The sequence below is a fragment of the Phasianus colchicus genome, chromosome 4 (genome assembly GCF_987193195.1).
Source record: "Phasianus colchicus chromosome 4, bPhaCol1.hap1.1, whole genome shotgun sequence".
Taxonomy (NCBI): Eukaryota; Metazoa; Chordata; class Aves; order Galliformes; family Phasianidae; genus Phasianus; species Phasianus colchicus.
Genome location: NC_143439.1, coordinates 32147292 through 32167939, shown reverse-complemented (window position 1 = coordinate 32167939; position 20648 = coordinate 32147292). Strand labels below are relative to the sequence as shown.

The 20648-nt window shown below is 37.8% G+C and overlaps 1 protein-coding gene across 9 annotated transcripts in view; it reads left to right on the top strand.

Moving 5' to 3' along the window:
• Positions 1 to 20648, top strand: part of ANKRD17 (ankyrin repeat domain 17) — an 81814-nt gene that overhangs the window by 58877 nt on the left and 2289 nt on the right. For 7 of the 9 annotated variants that reach the window (XM_090139093.1, XM_090139090.1, XM_090139092.1 and 4 more), the window contains 16 exons: positions 2382 to 2530; positions 3646 to 3757; positions 3950 to 4095; positions 5952 to 6094; positions 6820 to 7033; positions 7907 to 8082; positions 8864 to 9026; positions 9578 to 9673; positions 10633 to 10749; positions 11539 to 11710; positions 12507 to 12954; positions 13924 to 14079; positions 14192 to 14341; positions 14837 to 16485; positions 18166 to 18363; positions 19235 to 19483. In XM_090139093.1, coding sequence (XP_089995219.1) covers positions 2382 to 2530; positions 3646 to 3757; positions 3950 to 4095; positions 5952 to 6094; positions 6820 to 7033; positions 7907 to 8082; positions 8864 to 9026; positions 9578 to 9673; positions 10633 to 10749; positions 11539 to 11710; positions 12507 to 12954; positions 13924 to 14079; positions 14192 to 14341; positions 14837 to 16485; positions 18166 to 18363; positions 19235 to 19483 — 4338 coding nt within the window. The remainder of the gene's footprint in view (positions 1 to 2381; positions 2531 to 3645; positions 3758 to 3949; positions 4096 to 5951; positions 6095 to 6819; positions 7034 to 7906; positions 8083 to 8863; positions 9027 to 9577; positions 9674 to 10632; positions 10750 to 11538; positions 11711 to 12506; positions 12955 to 13923; positions 14080 to 14191; positions 14342 to 14836; positions 16486 to 18165; positions 18364 to 19234; positions 19484 to 20648) is intronic. The other 2 variants (XM_090139094.1, XM_090139091.1) reach the window with 1 other exon arrangement.

Sequence of the window (20648 nt, the reverse complement as noted above, 5' to 3'; positions counted from 1 at the left end):
TGGTTTAGAGGTTTATTAACTGCAGATTGTGCTTGTTGGCTACTGTGTTTTGTTGCTAAAGACTAGTATGAAAACCTTTTGGCTTACTGTGTCCAAACAAATACTAGAAGCTGTCAGTAAAGATTTTGTTCGTTGTCATTGGCACACTGATGAAAAATTTGAACTCTGCATAGATGATCTAAGAAGCACAATCCAAATTGTTAGCCGTAAAAAGTAGTATCTTGTCTCAGTGAGTACTTCAGGGTTATGGATGGTGTTATTCGTGTTATTGCTGAAGCACATTCGAGATGGATTTAACATGAGAACTGAAGTCAACAGGCATATTGATGCATTCTTCTGTTATCATTCATAAAACCATTTATATATGATTTGTATGATTTGTGGAAGGAGATGTCTTTTCCCTATGCCTTCTTTCCGAGACTTTCCCAGTTAGCTTGATTTTTATTTTATTTATGTTTTTATTTTTAAACATGAACGTTTAATAGTAACTTCTGTAATAAAGCGTGTGTTCCCCAGTCTCAGGGCTCCAGCAGGAATCTTAGCAAATACCATGTGCTTCTGTAACGGGATAAACTTCTTCCATGTGTGGATTATTTGATGATCATGCTTTTATGTTATACGATTTAAGTTAATATAGTTAGTTTCCAGTTGATTTTATCATCTTTCTCTGGTCAGTTTGATGGGAGATGGGAGTTCTGAGGATCATGATTTTTTTTTTAATTGTTCCATGTTTTACCATGATTGAGCTTTCTCCTTGAAGTTGGAGAAAGAAAGTAAACTTTCTATTTTTTTTCCTAAATTATTCATCATGACTGTGTGTGTGAAGATGGGAGCAGGAGTTCAAACGCATTCTTATCATTCTCTATGAAACAAATTGGTTGCTACATTATTAGGTTATATCTCTACAGCAAGAATAAGGAGTGAGATGAGGTCAAAATAAACCTTCACTGGAAGTTATTAGATTACAGTCCCTTGTTCTGTAAGATGTGGAGCTCCTTTAGGCTGCAGTTTTTGACCTTCAATATCATGAGTATTTTGACTCAGCATCAGCATATTCCTTTTAGTTCATACCTAGTGTGACTTTTTTGGTAAGATGAGAGCAGCTTTCAAAAGATGCTCTGATATAAAGATCAGCACAGCTTGTGACATGATTAAGTCTTAAGTAGTAGGTGAAGTATATTTCTTATGCTCTAAGTTGATATTTTTGTTTCGTTTCAATGGCATTTATTGGCTTCTTTAATGATATTTGTTATAGGAAGTCCAGAAATAAAAGCAAAAATGTACTAAAACCACAGCTGCATTACAGAGAAGTAGTGCTCAGATTGGCATGTTGCGGTAAAATTTGCATGGCATCTGTTGAAAAAGTTACCCCTTCCAACTAAACACAGGAGCTAAATAAGTATGGTTGGTAACGTGGGATGTGGCCGATTACTAAATCTATTTGAACAATAAGTGTGACATCAGAAGTTGGGGAGAAAGGGATGTTATCTCAGTATTCCTTAAGATTACTCGGTGTAGTGTATTCAGTGAATGCTGACAATGTGGAAACCATATTTCTTTCATTTTGCAGCTAAAGGTCCTTTTGTGAACTTGATGAGAGAAACATATAACCCTTCACTTCCTGCTTTGCTGTTCACACTTGATAAAGACTTGTAAAAAAGGAAGAAAAATTGTGGAGGAAAAGCATTAGATTCCTTTAAAGAATAACAAATAGAAAAACTGGAGTTTCTTTCCCCCAAATGCTGTTGTAGCATCAAGTTCACATGGTAGTCGTAACTATTATGCTGTTGAAATGAATTTCAGGGACGTGTGACTTTGTGTCATGTCAATATACTGTCATCAACTGTAAGATGATATTACCTTCTACTGCTTATCCTAACGTCTTTGACCAAAGTCTCTGCAAAATAGCTGTTAAGCTGCTTCTTCACTGATTTCAACAAATTCTTCTATGTGAGCAACCTGATGCTAGCTCTGCTGCTTCTTTGTGATGTTTGTGGGGGGGCTAGGGGAAAGTAGATGGACTTCTACATGAGAATCCTTAAGCTGTTTTAAGGAAAATATGTAGATAATTGTTGCTTCAACTTGTTCTGCACTCGCTTCTGAAGGTATGGAATTCCTGGTACAAATAATGCCTGACTTGCAGGAAAGTCTTTGATATTAAAAATATATATATATATATTGTGCTTTTTTTTTTTTGTGGTGGGCATTTAGAGAACATGACAATCTGATATGTACGTATTTATTTGGCAATCTAATACAGTTATGAGGGTTCAAAAGGTGGATTAAATGCGTGGAAAAATGCACATTTCTGAATGTTTGAAATATTTGAGGAGTTCTTACCCACTGTTGCTTTTACTAATTGTAATTATTCTGTTCAACAGCAGTGAGCGGAAGAGCATCTGCAATGTCAAACACTCCTACCCACAGCATTGCAACTTCTGTCTCCCAGCCTCAGACACCAACTCCAAGTCCTATCATTTCTCCTTCAGCCATGCTACCGATTTACCCTGCTATAGATATTGATGCCCAGGTAAGCCTTCCACTGTCACTACAGTACAGCCACTGTATTGTGAATAATTCATTTATAGGGAGCAGCTGTTGTATAATGAGACTTGATTAGCTGATTTTAGAAAGCCTGTACAACTATTGGGAAAGTTGCAGTTCAGTTTCTTCTGTGTTCTAGCTCAATAAAAGAGAAGAGCCTTGCATTACTAAATATTTGTATTTCTCATTTCTTCAATGAGTGAATATGAGAAACAGGGTAGAAAGAATTAAATATTTTGGTGGCTGACTTCTGAAAATGAAAACTAGGCTAAAAACCTCTTGCACACTTTTCACAGTTGTGCTTTGAGTTGCTGGCCAGTGCCTCCCCTGCCTCCCCCAGGTCTGACAGAAGTATGAAAGTATTGCAAAAACATCTTCAGAAATGATGTACTTCAAGAGTTCTCCCTCTCAATAATGAAAAGGCATATCTATATTGAAAATCATTTTAAAAGCAACTGCTTTTTGTTGATTTGGGGCTATTAAGCCATCAAAGAAAAAAAAAAGTGTACTGCTTTTTTCTATTCTCTATGTATTTCTATTTGCATGTTTCTAGACTACAAAAAGTGACCAAGATGATAGGGCTAAGATGCAAGCAGTGTGGAGATGAGTAAGTGTGCACTGCTGTAGACTGCAGCAGGAGGTTATTGTGGACTGGGGAGAGAGATCTCTGGGAAACCAGTTCTAGTTAGTTCAGCTGCTTATGGCAGTTGACTTGGTTTCTGCTTTGACTGCGAATCAAACTCTTCCCATAACCTGATGTGTCTCATTGCTAACTGGTAGACAGCAGTGCATGTCAGTACTGAGTTTGGTTGCCAGCTACCTTCAATCATAACATAATAAAGCAAAACTAAAACTATGCTCACATGGAGATCTGCTCTTGAGGAATCTTTTTTTAAAATATCCCAGCAGAGCAAACTAAAGATAGAATTCTGTTTCTAACTTGAACATGAAAAAAAAAATGAGGTGATCAGTGAACAGGTCGTAAGTTTTGTGTAGTTCGTATTTCATTATAGATGCAGTTGTGTTTGTGCTACAGTGCAACATGACAGAAGTTGTACTTGAAAAAGGAAGAATTTATATTTCTACCGATTTCTTTTTCAGACTGAGAGTAATCATGACACAGCGTTGACGCTTGCTTGTGCTGGTGGCCATGAAGAGCTAGTACAAACACTGCTAGAGAGAGGAGCCAATATCGAACACAGGGACAAGAAAGGTAGGTATCTCACTGTGCCAATATAGATCCACTCTTGTCTTCCACTACATTCCATTAATGTAGTAAATAAGTATGTAGTGAATATAGTTTTTGTGTGAAGCTTTTAGGCTTGCTTTCTTGATAGTTTAACGTAAGTTGCTTAATTTGAAGTTATGAATGTGGATTCTTCAAAAACATCCTTTTTCATTCTAGGATTTACTCCACTTATTTTGGCTGCTACAGCTGGCCATGTGGGTGTTGTTGAAATCTTACTTGATAATGGAGCTGATATCGAAGCCCAGTCGGAGAGAACAAAGGACACTCCTTTGTCCTTGGCTTGTTCAGGAGGGAGACAAGAGGTGATGTAAAACTATAAGTCTTCAAGAGCGGGTTGTAGATCGTATATTGTCTTTATTTTATGGAACAGTTAGAGTAACTTGATACACAGTGCTGTTTCAGATGATGTTTTTTAAAAAAACACACTAAGACGTTAACATTTTTGAGGTTACATATTGCAGTGTTTGATTAAAAAATCCTTTTCCTATTTTGGTAAGTTGGACCAGAGCTGTGAAACAGATCTCCTAACTCCTGGCTAGTTATGGGGTTTTTATATGCTTAAATGGATGTTAATATGGAAGTGAATGGGATCAATGTTCCTGTTGAGAAGCAAGAGTTTGCCATGAGTTAGCTCCATATATGAGCCAAGAGAATGTTATAGTCAGTTCTGCATAGAACGTACCGTAGATGATTCTGGTGTCTTCTGTTTTGTTGGATTTTTTAGTCTGAGGTATTTTTCAAATGACTGATCAGAAGTAAAGGTAAAAGAAGTCTTGTTAAATGCTATGTGAGATACTGTGTTCTGTGACTTAAGAAAAAGTCATATGATAATGGTCTTAACAAGTTTGAAGTGCATAGTAAGTGCTTCTGTTTGGGTTGCAAAGGCCGCAGTGGAAATTATATAATCTGGTATTGTGGCATTTGAAGATGATGATTTCACATCTTCCTAGACAGAAATCTTATTGAGAACTTGTAACTCTTCTGGCCTGTTTTTCAGCCCCATTCAGAAGATGTTGAATGGGCCAGAGGAATGTCAGCACGTACAAAGGAGTAGCTGCAAATCACAATTCTGTGTTCTTGGTTCAGGGGAGACGACCTTGTAGCTAGCAACCTCATGCAGGGAAGATGAATTTACAGTCATCTTTTTACAGATTTGAGATATTTGTCTCTCAAGCAGTGTTTCTTGGGGAAATACATCCTGTTTTCTTGAATGGCTTTTGAAACAGGATTGGAAAACACTAGGCCTTAGGCAGTTGTGAAGATACTAGGGTGTACCTCCCTGCTCTAGTTTAGTTCTGGCAGCTTGTTTGTCCTGTGGTTTCAAGGCAGAATGTTGTAATTGAAAAGCTCTTGGCTTCAGCTGTGTAGGACCAATCTAAATATGTTTTATGCTTGGAAGCCTGAAATTGAGCCAGTGAGACATCACTGTTCTGGAGATAACTCAGTGAGCGTTCGTTTTGGCACAAAGTTCAGTTTCCCAACAAGTCTTCTGCATTAACTTCCTTGCAGAAAATAAACTTCATGTACAATATAGAATGCTGGGTATTGCTTGAATTGTAAATAAATCTGTAAGGAAGACATCATGTAAAAATTACTTTTTGTTGTTAATGTGATGCAAATTTAATTTCTCTGGCTCCTGGGAGAGATTTGTGTACAGTCTACAACAGTCTGATGCTGTGTTGTAAACAGCGAATGAAAGATAAAAGCATGAAACTTCTTCGTTGCTCCTCAGCTTTGGTTTGAAGATGAGTTTTTAACTTGATAACAAACTGAATGAGACAGTGGGAAGACAAAAAGCAAGACTATCTTGTATGCTTCTTTTGAACTAAATCTATTTTTTGTAGTCTTAAAAATGGCTGAAATAACCAGAAAACTGGGATAAATTTGTTTGTAATGCAGTTTGGTGTAAATCTTTTAGACGTATAATGAGTGGTTGTAATTTATATTAAGTGACTTCCACGCAGGTTTTGGGGTCATAATTTTAGTCTCAGCTTTCACAGAGGCCAAGAGTAGAGTGAAGGAAGTGAACAAAATCGCTGTCTTTACATTGGAAGATGTTAACAGTACATTTAGGATTCTGAAAGCATTGAATAGATTTATATCAGATAGACTTGCAAGTTTAAGACAAAAACAGATTTTATTTCTTAAAATACTGCAGGTGGTGGAGCTGCTTCTAGCTCGAGGGGCAAACAAAGAGCACAGGAATGTTTCGGATTATACACCTTTAAGCCTCGCTGCTTCTGGTGGCTATGTGAATATTATCAAGATTCTGCTAAATGCTGGGGCAGAAATCAATTCCAGGCAAGTTCCGTTCTCACTACTTCTTTGTGATCTTCACCCTTTCTGAAAGGCTTTCTTGGCAACTAAATTGAACAAGTTAGCTTGTGTTTACATGATAAATAAATATCCATGTAATTTTCTTGTTTGTTGTAGATTTCAGGTAGGAAGGAAAGATTTTTGACTATACTTTTTCAGTGCTCATTTAACTTCCAGCTCCTTCTGTATGTTTTAATAACTTCTGCCATGCATCATATTATCAGTCCTCTTTGATTAAAACAAAGAGGTTTGAAAAACAAAGAGGTTTGAAAAACAAAAAGTATTTCTTTTTTTTCCGATTGGCCTGCTAGTTTGAAATTACTTCTGGGATAAATAATAAAAAGCGCACACGTTTGTTTCTTGCCTGTAATTTAAAGAAAGATTTCACTTTGTGTTTGCATCTATGTAACGCCTCTTGCATACATTGAGTAGTTCAAACGTGCATTGCACAAGTCAAATAAAAAGTTAAAGCAGAAATTCCTCGTAAGAGATGCCTTTAAATTTACAGCAATTAAAATCTAACATGCCTGCAATGCTTTGAAATAGAAATACTTGCCAGCAACCTTGGACAAGAGCTTTCTGTGGTTTCGTATGTAGTTGCTGTGTTGCTGACTTCCATTCTTGTTAAAAACTCTATTTTCTCTGTTTTTGTTGAAGTCATCTTAGAAACGTGATTGCGATTTAAACTCCTTTATTGTTTCTTCTTTCAGAACTGGTAGCAAATTGGGCATTTCTCCCTTAATGTTGGCAGCCATGAATGGCCACACTGCTGCTGTGAAGTTATTACTGGACATGGGCTCTGATATAAATGCCCAGATAGAGACCAACAGGAATACAGCACTAACTCTGGCTTGTTTCCAAGGGAGAACTGAAGTGGTTAGCCTGCTCCTTGATAGAAAAGCAAATGTGGAACATAGAGCTAAGGTAAGAAGCAAATTGCTCTCCAAAAAAAGAGATGCTTGCAAGTTGTGACTTGTCATCATTTGATGGCTTTATTGTCCTTCTGTTACATGCCCCTTGGAAGTTAATTGGATGACCAAAGGTGATGTGTTCTACAGAGCAATTTCAAGTTTCTGATACTGTCTAGAAAAAGAGAACGTAAAAACAGTGGTTGTACTTCAGGAGCTAGCATTTATACAGATATACGAATCATTGAAAGAAAAGCAATTCTTCTGAAGCTTTACTTAATTTTCAGGTGTTTACAAGAACAGTGATCCATTAACTTGAAAAAATGCAAGTATTTAATGAATTTAGAAAGTCACATTCTTGATCTAGGTTGTACTTAAGGTCTGATCTCCTTGTCTAACTGCTTCTATCCATGGTGGTAACATAGAGCTGAAAGGAAATGTGGAATTTTGAATGTCTGTCAGAAGTTAATGTGTCCCCCTTCACTTAGCTGGGCACTTTCCGGATGTTGCTGTGTAGCATCTCTTAATGAAGATTAAAAACAAAAGTGTGTTGTTTTTTTTTTTTTAACCAATACTTACGCTGATCATCAACTGTATAAGGTTAACTGCTATTTCTGAGATGCTGTGACATCAGCAGGCAAAGAACCTTCCTGAACACTGCACAGCAGTAGGACACCTATGCATTGTTGTGCCTCCTTTTCTGTACAAGTGTACATTTTCTCTCCTTTGAAATATTGGTAGTTTATTGCAAAACTGGTCAGGTAGGAGGGGCTGTATAGCAGAACTTGAAATATGCTGCTGGACGTAGAAATCAGTCCTGGCTCTTAAGTGAACCCACCTTCCAGTTCTTTCACACAAGTTGCTTGATTTTCTTGCATGTTTATCGTAGACTGGTCTCACGCCATTAATGGAAGCTGCTTCTGGTGGATATGCAGAAGTAGGCAGAGTTCTGCTGGACAAAGGTGCGGATGTAAATGCTCCTCCGGTACCTTCCTCAAGAGACACAGCTTTAACCATTGCAGCAGACAAAGGGCACTACAAATTCTGTGAACTTCTTATTAGCAGGTACTGTATTTTTCTAAGTGCGCTGCTTAAAGGAAACAATCTCTATTCTCTGTGTTGCAGTGTACACTATGTGATAGGGAATGGAAAGATTTCTGTTAGTACTAAACATTAATAATTATGTTTTCTGTTTAGTGAGAGTGTAAGTTGTGTTTGGTGTTCAAGTACTTGCTTTTACGTGTGTGGACTGACAGAACTTTTCTTGTATTATGAACTTGTGAACGTTGGAAATGTTTTGTGTGAAGGTGATATTTCTTGTAGTTGCATCCCTGAAGCCTTCAGTTTAACTGTCAGTGTTAAGTCATTGAAAAGCAGAAGATGCACATACAGTGCAAGTCTTAACAATTTTATCCGTTTGAGATTGATCACCAAATGTGCTCAGCATAATTGTTTCTTGAACAGCTTTTGGATAAGTCTCTTTCCAAGTAGTGGCACTTGGCTTGCACTTGCAACTTTACAAGTTGTTCTCAGTAAGCTATTGAGGAATACAGTGTACTAATGGGTGGAAGTTAATGAGGTAATTAGCAATGCTTCAAACCCAACTGACAAACAGTATGAGTCAGAGTATTAAAAATACGTTTAGTCTGAGTGTAGGCTTTTCACAGCATCAGAGAATCTAAAAATATTTCTGAAATTAAAGCTCTCTGTGAATGCATGTTTTATGTAAAAATGAGTGCTGAATTAGCCTATTTTTTCTTAGGCATTGCATGAACCTTTGCAAGTCCTGTTGACATAAGTAACTACAATCTTCTCCATTGTTTTGACTGAACGTTTGTTTTTGTAGAGGAGCCCACATTGATGTGCGTAATAAGAAGGGGAATACTCCACTGTGGCTGGCAGCAAATGGAGGACATCTAGATGTTGTCCAATTGCTAGTTCAGGCTGGAGCAGATGTTGATGCTGCTGATAACAGGAAAATAACTCCTCTTATGGCAGCCTTCCGAAAGGTAGAATATGAAGTTTATCTTTGGTTTTGATTAATGTTGTCTCAATCATCCATACGTAGTAGGAATAAACGGAAAATAACTGATAAGCTGCGTCTTTAAAGATGTGACCTACTTGTAGTACTTGGTGTTGAATCTTCAAAAATAGGTGTGCATGTCACCTGCATGATGTGTTAAATTCTAGTAGAAATTCTCTTTATGGTTTTACTGAGTCTGATTTTCATGGATCTGAGAACAGAAAATTAATGTATTTGTATGGAGATGCGGAATATGCAATGGAAGTAAAAAACAATTTAAAAAACGAATTCTTATGCAAAAGAGGATGAGCATTTTAAAAATCAACTTTGAATTAGCCCAGCTTGACTTGAGATAATTGAGTGTAGTTCAAGTTCAGTAGTAATTAAAAATTGCTAATGACTGTTCTTACAACTGTAAGTAGCCAGAGCCAGATGTTTGAAAACTGACAAAAGGAAAATATGGAAGTATATGAAAATAAGGCTATAAAGCCAGCTTGATAACAGGTACTTGAAATGCTTGTCTATTCCTTCTTACAGGGTCATGTAAAAGTGGTTCGCTACCTAGTAAAAGAAGTAAACCAGTTTCCATCGGATTCGGAATGTATGAGATACATAGCAACCATTACTGATAAGGTAAGATTGGAAGAGAACGTTTCAGAAGAAACAGTACTGTGACTCAACTTTAGAGTAGATGTTTCAAATACTATTTTGTTGACACGCTGGATTTCAGCCAAATGATGAGTCCATTTGGAAGTTTTCAGAAAAAAAAAAGTGGAATGGGAGCACACAGCCTGTGTAACTTCATAAACCTTCGTGGTATGACAACACTACTTATTATGCATGTCTGTTTTCAAGTGTTCTCCCTGTCATTGGTATGTATGTTATTGCCAGTGGCTGTGACCACTGGTCACTTGCATGATGCTGACACCCAGTAAAAGTAATTGCTGTTGTGCAATTAGTACAGGTCTATAATTATTATCATAATAGAATGTTAAAATATTTCCCAGCTGTTTCAGGGAGAGAGTGGGGAGCTAAGCATTGTTTTGTGATGGCCTTTTAATTTGTGCAGTTCTTTCACTTCTCACACTATTTCTCCTTTGGTTTCATAAACACTTTGTCTTTAACAGGCATAGGTTATGAACTGTCTTTGTACCACTTTAAGCATGCTGAGATAGTAATTATTGACTTCATGTTCTACTTGTTAATTGGACATCAGTTTGCAAAGTTGGGCATGAAAAGGAAATTTCAAGCTGCAGTGAAGGGTTGCATTGATAACAATTTGCACTTGGGATCAGGAATGGAAGGAGAATTTCATCTGTGATGGTGCCATGTCACTTACTACTCATGACTCAAAATCAGTAAATAAAATTTTTGCAGCTTATTTGCCAATGAGAGATTAACTTGGTATAATTATGGATGTTTTGTAATAATATTGCACTGGAAGTAATGGAAAATATTCTTTTTTTTCCTCCATTAAATCTTCTTTCCAAGTAAGAAAATCAGTAAATTAGTACTGTAAGCTTGAGAGTGTAGTTTCTAAACATGCACTTTTACTTTTTAAAATGGAATGTTGATGTACTTTGTTATTTTAGGAGATGCTGAAGAAGTGCCACTTATGTATGGAATCAATTGTTCAAGCCAAAGATAGACAGGCTGCTGAAGCCAACAAAAATGCAAGCATTCTTTTAGAGGAATTGGACTTGGAGAAGGCAAGTTAAGGGTTTGGAGCTGGGAATATTTATTTGATAAGATTACAGCTTCACATTCCTTCATGACCAGAAGATCTGTGAATGTCCGTACTGGAGTATGTGAAATCAATATAGTTGGAGCATCTAGAGCTAAACATCTGGTGGTTCAAGTTACCTTTGTACCTTCAGTTCTGACTTTTACTAAGAGAAACTGGGTTAAGATACTCTGATATAACTATATTTCCTCTTTGTAAAATCCATAAAAGGATTTTGAAGTACTTTTTTTTTCTTGTTCAGTACACAATAGGTGAGCATTTTGCAGTCATCTTGGTATGGATTGGAGGTCTGAATCCCATTTTGTGTCTTAAATAAAACAAAATATGTGGATAATATTCCTTGAAACCATAGTGTTGTAGAAGAGATGTTATTTAAAAAAAAAACACTAAGAAGTGTAGCATCAAATGAGTGCACATTTTATATCCAACCTAGCTAAAAATGTGGCACATCCTTTGAAAGGGAAATGAGTGTGTTGGGGCAGTACAGCTAAGACAAACATGGTAGTCTTAGAATCCTGAAGACACGTTCTGGAAAATTCATTTAAGATGGTGTCCTCTATTTCTACATCAACTTTCTGTTAACATGGGTAAACAGTCTGTTTGGAAGAAGTAAATGTGAAAATATAGCTCACAGAATTTAGCTCACTTCGTGAATGTGTTAGTCTAAAATGCAAGTTCTGCTTCTCAGGAAATGGAAAGCATTTGCTTTTTTTGAAATGCATGGAACACATATTGTAATGTGCTTTAATTTTAGCTACGGGAAGAAAGTAGGAGATTGGCTTTGGCTGCTAAAAGAGAGAAAAGAAAGGAAAAACGGAGGAAGAAAAAAGAAGAACAAAGAAGAAAATTAGAAGAAATTGAAGCAAAAAGTAAAGAGAATTTTGAACTTCAAGCTGCTCAAGAGAAAGAGAAGCTAAAAGCTGAAGGTGATTTCAACCACTTGCCTTATTTGTGAAGCATACTGATGAGTTTTTATTTCCAGTCTTCCAGTGGCTTTTCTTGTCAAAACTTGAGTACAGTCATCTTTTCTGACCTGCTGAGCTTTCAGTGGTTTACCTTTATTACTGTCACTTCTGCATCTTTTTATGGCTCAGGATTGCTGACAGCAGGTTCAGTGAGAGTTCAGGTTAACTTGACATAGGAAATGTTTTCACATGTTTTTACTTCCAGGTCCTACAAAACTGAAAACCTGGCCAATTTTTTTTGGCTCACAAACAGAATTATAATCTTGATCCAGTAAAAAAAAAAAAAAACCCCAACACTGGCAACCACAAAATACTAAATATGTTGTCCTGTTGTTGTCCTGTCTATCCAAATATTGTGTGGTGTTGAGCTGCATCTTCTGTGGTGCGCTAAGAAATGGTCTTCACTGACTGTTGGGTTGTGCTGATAAGCTTCATATACTTGTTATTCCAGTAATTGCTTTTGTTTCTGTCTTTTCATGCTTGAATTTAGTTTCACACTTAATGAATTTCTGCTGTGTTTATTCCAAGATTGGAATGAAATGCTAGATAAGTTACAATAAACAAGGCAAGAAGCTCAATGATGTGACATGTTTAGTAGTTGTACAGATACCAGCTTTGTTAGAGATTCTGCTTGATTCTTGGAGTCTTTTGAAGTTGTTTGTATAACATTTAACTTGAAAAGTGTTATTTGGAGCACAAAACCATACAAGGTTTCTTGAACTAGCTAAATTCATACTGTTTTTTATTCTTCCACCAGATGATCCAGAGGTCCCAATGGAGCCTCCTAGTGCTACCACTACAACCACCATAGGTATATCTGCAACTTGGACAACTTTAGCAGGTTCTCATGGGAAAAGGAATAATACCATCACCACAACAAGCTCCAAAAGGAAAAACAGGAAAAACAAAGTATCCCCTGATAATGTTCAGATCATATTTGATGACCAGCTCCCAATTTCTTATAACCAACCAGAAAAAGTAAATGGTGAATCTAAGAGCAGCAGTACTAGTGAAAGTGGTGATAGTGACAACATGAGGATTTCTAGCTGTAGTGACGAAAGCAGCAATAGCAACAGCAGCCACAAAAGTGACAATCATTCTTCCACAGCCATTACTAACACACAGAGCAACAAAAAGCAGCCATCGGTTCTTGTTACTTGTCCGAAGGATGAGAGGAAAACAGTTACTGGCAAATCATCCATAAAGTAAGTGACACCATATGCCTATATAAAGCAGTTGTTGCACTACATTTGGGAACTATTATCTGCATAGACCTGTGTCTTTAAATCAGTTGTTAGGAAGTGGGTGAAGCCGTAGTGGTGTGTGAGGAGTAATAAAGGCGTGTATAATAATTACTGAAATTTAACATGAACTGAGTAGTAGATTCTGAATCAAGACTCATTGTCATGGATCTGAAATGCAGAGAATTGTTAGGTTATTCAAAAATGCAGACATTTCAATTCATGCCAACTCTCAGTGTAGTGCTTCTGAGCTTTGTTGGTAGTTATTTTGCTTTGTGCTGTCTTGCCCAAGGCTGCTCAGGGTTTCACTTAAAAAGATTTGAGCTGAAGACAGACTGGAAATACTCTCCTGCCTTTTTAAGAGCTGCAACTTTATTAGTAAAATTAACAGAACTAAGTAGAGAGCTTTGCTAGCTCTGGAACACAAACCGGTTTGGATATACAAATTAGATATGCTCAAGATTTTTAACTGCTAGTGAGAAGTACTTATTCCCGGCCACGGTGTACCATTTCATTCTCTGTATGGGTACTGTGAGAACGCAAGGTCTTAACATGGAGAACTTGCAGTTCACTGCACCATGCTGTTTTGATGGAAGGTATCTTGAGTAGTAGGAATTTCTTCCTTGTCAATTCCAGCTCTTGGAATACAAATACCGTTTTAGCCTTCATAAGCAGTTGCTGTTTTGTAGTGGGTGATCTGCTAACACCACAGGTGACATTTTACTGAAAGGTTTTTGGGGACCAGAGGTGTGATAATAACTTAATTTTAACTCCATGTTGTTATTAACGTGTCTTGTATGTTTTGATTTTTTGTTTGTTTGATGTGCTAGAAGAGAAAATAGTTTGACAGGCTTCAGACTGGGCCTAGTGGAAGTCATTCTTCAGGTTTTCATTGTTAGTCTGCATTTTAATAGAAACTAATTTCTTTTAAAGGTTGTCTGAAGTCATCAGTGAAGTGACAAGTAATTCCTTGTCTACTTGCACAAAATCTGGTCCTTCCCCCCTTTCTTCTCCAAATGGAAAGCTTACCATTGCTAGCCCTAAACGTGGTCAAAAAAGGGAAGAAGGATGGAAGGAAGTTGTAAGAAGGTAAGCTAAACTTTTCCCTAATTTCTTCCTTGCCTTCTTTTTGGCTAATCTGCCCATTACTTCATGCCATTTGAAGCATTTCTCAGCTAAGGTGGTTTCTTTTTTTCTATAGATCCAAGAAGGTTTCTGTTCCATCAACTGTCATTTCCAGAGTCATTGGCAGAGGAGGATGTAATATCAATGCTATACGTGAATGCACGGGAGCACACATAGACATTGACAAACAGAAGGACAAAACTGGAGATAGAATAATAACAATAAGGTAAGCTGACCATTCTATTTGGTCATTCCTGTGAGGAATTTTTTTGTTGCAAAACATGCTTATCTGTTTAGATGAATCTGTTCAACATGGATTGTTCCTTGAAAGATGCAGATGCTGCTTCTGGACAGGGGAGACAAATGAGGTAGCAGAAACAGAGATTAACTGCAAATCTTGTACCTTTGCATTTGTACAAGAGACTTTGAAGGCAAGATAGGGAACATGTAAATCCATTTGATTTTACATCTCTAAATCCACCCATTATTTGGACAGTTAAGTCTTCTAACTAGACAGTGTTCTTTGGGTTAGAGTACTCAATTTTAGTTTCTTAAATAACCATCAGCAACAAAAAAGAAAGGCAGCCTCTCTCCTCTTTTTTTTTCTTTTTTGCTATCTGTTAGCATGACAAAAAGGTTGGCTGGATCCTGTTCTTGAGGTACTTCATTGTGTATAGATGTTCAAAATTCACTTTCCTTTTCCTCTCCTCTTGTTTTTCAGGGGTGGCACAGAATCAACAAGACAGGCCACACAGTTGATTAATGCTCTGATTAAAGATCCAGATAAAGAAATTGATGAGCTTATTCCAAAGAACCGCTTGAAAAGTTCATCTGCAAACTCCAAAATAGGGTCATCAACACCTGCCACCACTACAGCTGCTAACAGTTCTCTTGTGGGAATCAAAGTGACCACAGTAGCTGCTTCATCAACATCTCAAACTGCCTCTGCACTCACTGTGCCTGCAATTTCTTCAGCATCTAATCACAAAACCATTAAGAATCCAGTGAATAATGTGCGACCTGGTTTCCAAGTCTCTCTTCCATTAGCATATCCTCCTCCGCAGTTTGCACATGCTTTACTCGCTGCTCAGACTTTCCAGCAAATCCGTCCGCCTCGGTTGCCCATGACGCACTTTGGAGGTACTTTCCCACCAGCTCAGTCCACATGGGGTCCGTTTCCTGTTAGGCCATTGAGCCCTGCAAGAGCTACCAATTCGCCTAAACCTCACATGGTGCCTCGCCATAACAGTCAGAACAGCAGTGGTTCTCAGGTGAATTCAGCAAGTTCTTTGACAACTAGTCCAACAGCTACAACAAGTTCAGTGGCTTCTACTGTGCCTGGTTCTTCTGCAAATGGCAGTCCAAGTTCACCTTCAGTCAGAAGGCAGCTTTTTGTTACTGTTGTGAAGACGTCAAATGCCACGACAACCACGGTGACGACCACAGCAAGTAACACCAGCACAGCGGCTACGAATGCCACATATCCAATTTCTACTGCCAAAGAACACTACCCTGCATCTTCCCCATCATCGCCTTCTCCTCCGGCACAGCCAGCAGGAGTTTCTAGAAGCAGTCCTTCAGACTGTGCAGCAACCTCTCCAAATAAAGGTGCACCTTCATCTGATCAGGAAGTGGGTAGTCCGCCAGCAGTAGAAACGAGCAGCTCGACCAGCACTAGGCAGCCCAGTACAGGTTCTGGGAGTTCTTCTGTGCACCCTGCTCATCAGCAGCCTCCGGGAGCTCCTCTGCAAGAGGCAAGACCCCCTCTTCAGCAACCTCAGGTTCCTGCACCAGATCCTCGAATGGTTGTGCCTCCAAATTTAGCAGTGACAAGCTCATCTGCTCCTGTGGCGGGTCCAACAAATGCCCCAATGACCTATCCCATGTCTCAGACATCAATGGGGTCTTCTCAGCCTGCAGCTAAGATGGAAACCCCTGCCATCAGACCGCCTGTCCACGGAACTGGCAGCGTCCATAAGAATCCAGCTCCTGTGCAAAATTCTTCCGTTGCAGTCCTCAATGTTAATCATATCAAAAGGCCCCCCAGCGTTCCTTCTTCAGTGCAGCTTCCTTCTACCTTAAGTACACAAAGTGCTTCTCAGAATTCAGCCCATCCTGCAAACAAGTCCATGGGTAACAATTTCAGTGCTACTTTACCATTTGGGCCCTTCAGCACACTGTTTGAAAACAATCCTACGTCTGCTCATGCCTTCTGGGGTGGTTCTGTCGTTTCATCTCAGACAACACCAGAGTCTATGCTATCAGGAAAGTCTTCATTTTTGCCAAATTCAGAGCCTTTACACCAGTCTGATACTTCCAAAGCCCCAGGTTTTAGGCCCCCGTTACAGAGGCCAGCTCCAAGTCCCTCAGGTAAGTCTGACTTGCTATACATGGTAATTTTCTGCTAATAAATACTGCATGTTCTTGTTTTGAAGGCTTAACTATCTTCTCCCTCAGCTTTTGTGATCAGTCATAGTAATGTCTGCCCTGCAATGAAAGCGTGCTCTAACAGTATTTATCATTCTTGTTTCTGTAAGTTCATCTTTAAGTGACCCCTGTCAAATCCATACCTATTAGCAGCTGATGAGCTTGATAGAAGTGAAGCTGTATTCTTTTTGCCATTCCACTGTATTGCTATAGCTGAGGTAACAAAGCATTGTACTACTGTTTCCACTTCTGTACCACAAGCTAATACCTATTCCAGTTTTTGATAACTACTTCTTAGACTGCAGAAAAATGTATACCCTCTTCAAAGTGTTAGGATAAAAATATCTGAGTTTTAATGTGGACTTAATGAGAGGTGTATCTTAAATACTAAATTCAATTAAAACAAGAAAACTAATTATATGGACTTGCTGAATAGTGTACAAAGATTTTTAGCCTTCTGCACAAATAGAAGCAGAGGTTGTCACAAATTTGTTCTGTAGCTCCCAGAAAGTACATATCATGCAGTTCTTACCATCTGTGCTTGTTTTACTAGAATTCTCTGTTGGCAATGCAGCTTAATTCATGAATCGAGAAATTTAACAGCTAGTTTTCCAGACTTTGTAAATATCATGTTGTTAAATAGTTCCTGAGGTGTGTTCTAACCACAGTTATACCATAATCTGTGCAGTTTCTGAAGCCTGCAGATGCAGTAGGTGAAGCTGGAAGTGTCTATAGTGTCAGGAAGTGTCATGTTAGTTAATAAGAAAATAGCCCCTCAAAGCCTAAAGAACCTGTCTGAAAAAAGAAATTGGGCCTTCATAAAGGATGGTGCAAAGGAGGCTGATACTGAACTATTCTGTGTTTCTGCCATTAGCTAGAGGAAGTCATTCACTGTATGACTAAAAATAATTTTTAAATAGTTTTGTAAATAAGAATAATATTGAGGTACCACAGCAGTTGAGCATTAATCTTTCTTAATGCTGTTTGAATCCTAAAATTTTAGATTGATTTTGCATGTCTTCTTTGAGGAGAATATCAAGGGGTAAATAATATCTATAATCTGGATACCTCAGTGAGAAAGGGCTCTTGTAGAATTGCTGCCACTTGGTCATCTTGTCGTTCTTTTCCAAGTGAAAACGTATTCCTGAGTTTGAAAAACAGCACTTCAGTCTTAATGTATTTAAAAGATGTGTATATATACGTATTTTTGTTTTCTAGCAAGATAGAATGTGTATGATAAACCTTCAAATTTTCAGTATTTTTTCAGTTTTCCCCTGTATAAAATCCTGGTTTCTAAACGTACAAAATTGAAGTTGCAGTAAAATGATTAGTTATCTTTCTGATGTCGTCTATACCAGGACATGCATTCTGTTCCTTAATTTATATTTATTCCCTTTTAAAGTATTTGTATGATAACATGAATAATTTGTGATGCATGTCCTGCAGAATTGCTGGTTGCTTATTGTCAGGACTTACAAAGCACGGAGCTTAAGACTTCCGATTATCTTGAAAATAATATGAGAAAATCATGACTGGTTGGATATAAGTTTTCCTTTTTCCCTTAAATATGAGATCGTTTTATCTGACAATAATGGAAGTTGCTTCTGCTAATTTCTCTTTTAGGTATTGTCAGTATGGATTCACCCTATGCTCCTGTAACACCTTCGTCTACACACCTGGGTAACTTTGCCTCAAACCTTTCGGGAGGTCAGATATATGCACCTGGGGCACCTCTTGGTGGAGCACCTGCAGCTGCTAATTTTAACAGACAGCATTTTTCCCCACTTAGTTTATTGCCTCCTTGTTCATCAGCATCGAATGGTGAGTTCTACTCAGTTGGAAGCAGTTGAGAAGCTATTGTATTTAAAACAAACAAAAAAAAAGGCAGCCTTGTGTTACCTGTTACTACTACCTATTAATACTTCTATTTTAGGAAGGCTTTTTTTAGCAGCTGTGATTTTTCTCATGCTATTGAAGTTACTTATTCTTGTTGCCAATAACCCTGGAATGCTAATGTATGTGATAATGTCGTGAGGGTATTATTTGAAGTGTAAGTAGTGTAAATCCTGTAATGTTATTTTACTAAAGCCAGTTCTGCAGATAAGCGGATATTTTTGATGTTGCTAAAACAAAACTGTATAATGTATTTCAAGGGAGGCTGCTTATGGCAAGGTCTGGTACCTTCTTCCACATCTGCTTATGCAGCAGAGTTCTTGGGCAGAAAAAAATTCTATTGAATGCTGACTTATTTGGGGAACAAGTTAATCTGTTTTAGTAGAGAATATAAAAGTAAAAAAAAACACAACAATCAGCATCTCAAGATTAAAAACAAACAAATAGAAACACAGCAAATTGCAGCTATGCTTTTGAATATAATCCTCAAATCCTCTTTTGTTGATGTACAATAATGGTTAGTTTAAATTTTGAACAGTCTGTTGCACTGCATGTCTACTCTCTGATAGGGCTAATAGGATAGGATAGTAGTCATTTTGTGTAAGAGTTGGATGATGAAAGTCTCTGTGATACGTTGGTAAAACTGTTAAAATTATGTTGAACTATCTGCTGTATGAACATAGTGCTGATAAGCTATCCATTTGCATTTTTGATGTGTACTTTGCCATTAAAGGATAGGTGTGTAGTGATGGGGGTGAGGGTCTGGCTGTTATTAAATATACTTACTGCTTTTCTGTAGAATCTCCTGCTCAGTCGGTGTCTTCTGGAGTAAGAACACAGTCTCCCACCCCCTCAGCAGTGTCCTTGGGATCAGAAAAATCCAGTAATGTTTCTCAGGACAGAAAAGTTCCTGTTCCGATTGGGACTGAACGGTCTGCACGTATTAGACAAACTGGAACTTCTACTCCATCTGTTATTGGGAGCAACTTAGCTGCTCCAGTGGGACATAGTGGTATCTGGTCCTTTGAAGGTATAGGTGGCAATCAAGGTATGTAATGTAAACAAAAATCCATGCACTTCCAGTTTATGCCAATGCTGTCTTTTTTTATGCTTCTTTTGGAGCTGAAAAATGATGCAGAAGTGTCTCAAGGATGGGAGTTGAGTAAGAATTTGTATTTGCTATACAATCCATTTGCTCTGTCAAGGTCACAGTAAATGTTCTTGTTTTGAAACACCCTGGCTGTGAAGGCTTTTTACTCAAAGATAGACATAACAAAAGAGGTAAGACTGTGTTGTACAGGGATGAGCTGATAGGAGGATTCAGTTGTTTAAGGAAGAGGGGCAGATGAAAGTATGTGTTCCTTATTTTGTCTAATCACACCATTTGCCTTTTACTGACATAAGATTGTACTGCAAGCTCATGGAATTCAGTATTTCAGAATTAATGCAAATTTTGAATAACAGTTGGGACAGGTTTTCTCCGCAAATAGGACTCTTAGATGTGATTTATGAGATTGTTCTGTTTTTCGGTTGGTTTTTTTTTTTTTTTTTTTTTGGATTATTTTTTCCCCTCATTATTCCTTTTCCCTCATTTGGGATAAGATCATGCCGATGGAACCTCTGGAATTCATCTCAAACATCTGCACTAAACTGGATTTGCTGTGAGGTCATACTGGGTTATTCAGGCCTTTATTCAGTCTCATCTTGGAAACCTCCTAGGGTTAAAAAAAAAAAAAAAAAAAAAACCTCTGAACAACCTGTTCCACTGTTTAACTGAGCAGTCAAAACATCTCTTAGTGTTTTGGTAGGGTGACAATGAACGTTCCTCTTGTTTTTTCCTTAAGTGCATAATAGGGCTTATCCAGAGCTTTATTTCTTTAATATTTGCCTCATCTCTGTAGTGATATGCTAGCCATCATTAAGACTTCTGGAATTGAACATTTTTACTTGCATCCTCAAATTGCAGCAGTTTCCCTTTGTCTCTTTGCTTTGCTTTTGTAATGTTACTTTATTTTTACTTCGTAAGGTAACTTCAGTGTTTGGTTTTCAGCTTAGAATGGAACTGACTCTTACTGAGAATTAGTTTCAGAAATATTGCTATGGTTTTGAAAAATACTGACTTGCTAGATGTCTGAGACATGTACTAATAGTACTAAGTTGCCTCTAATGAATTCAAGTGGTTAGAACATTAGCAGACATTTATAGGTGGTCAT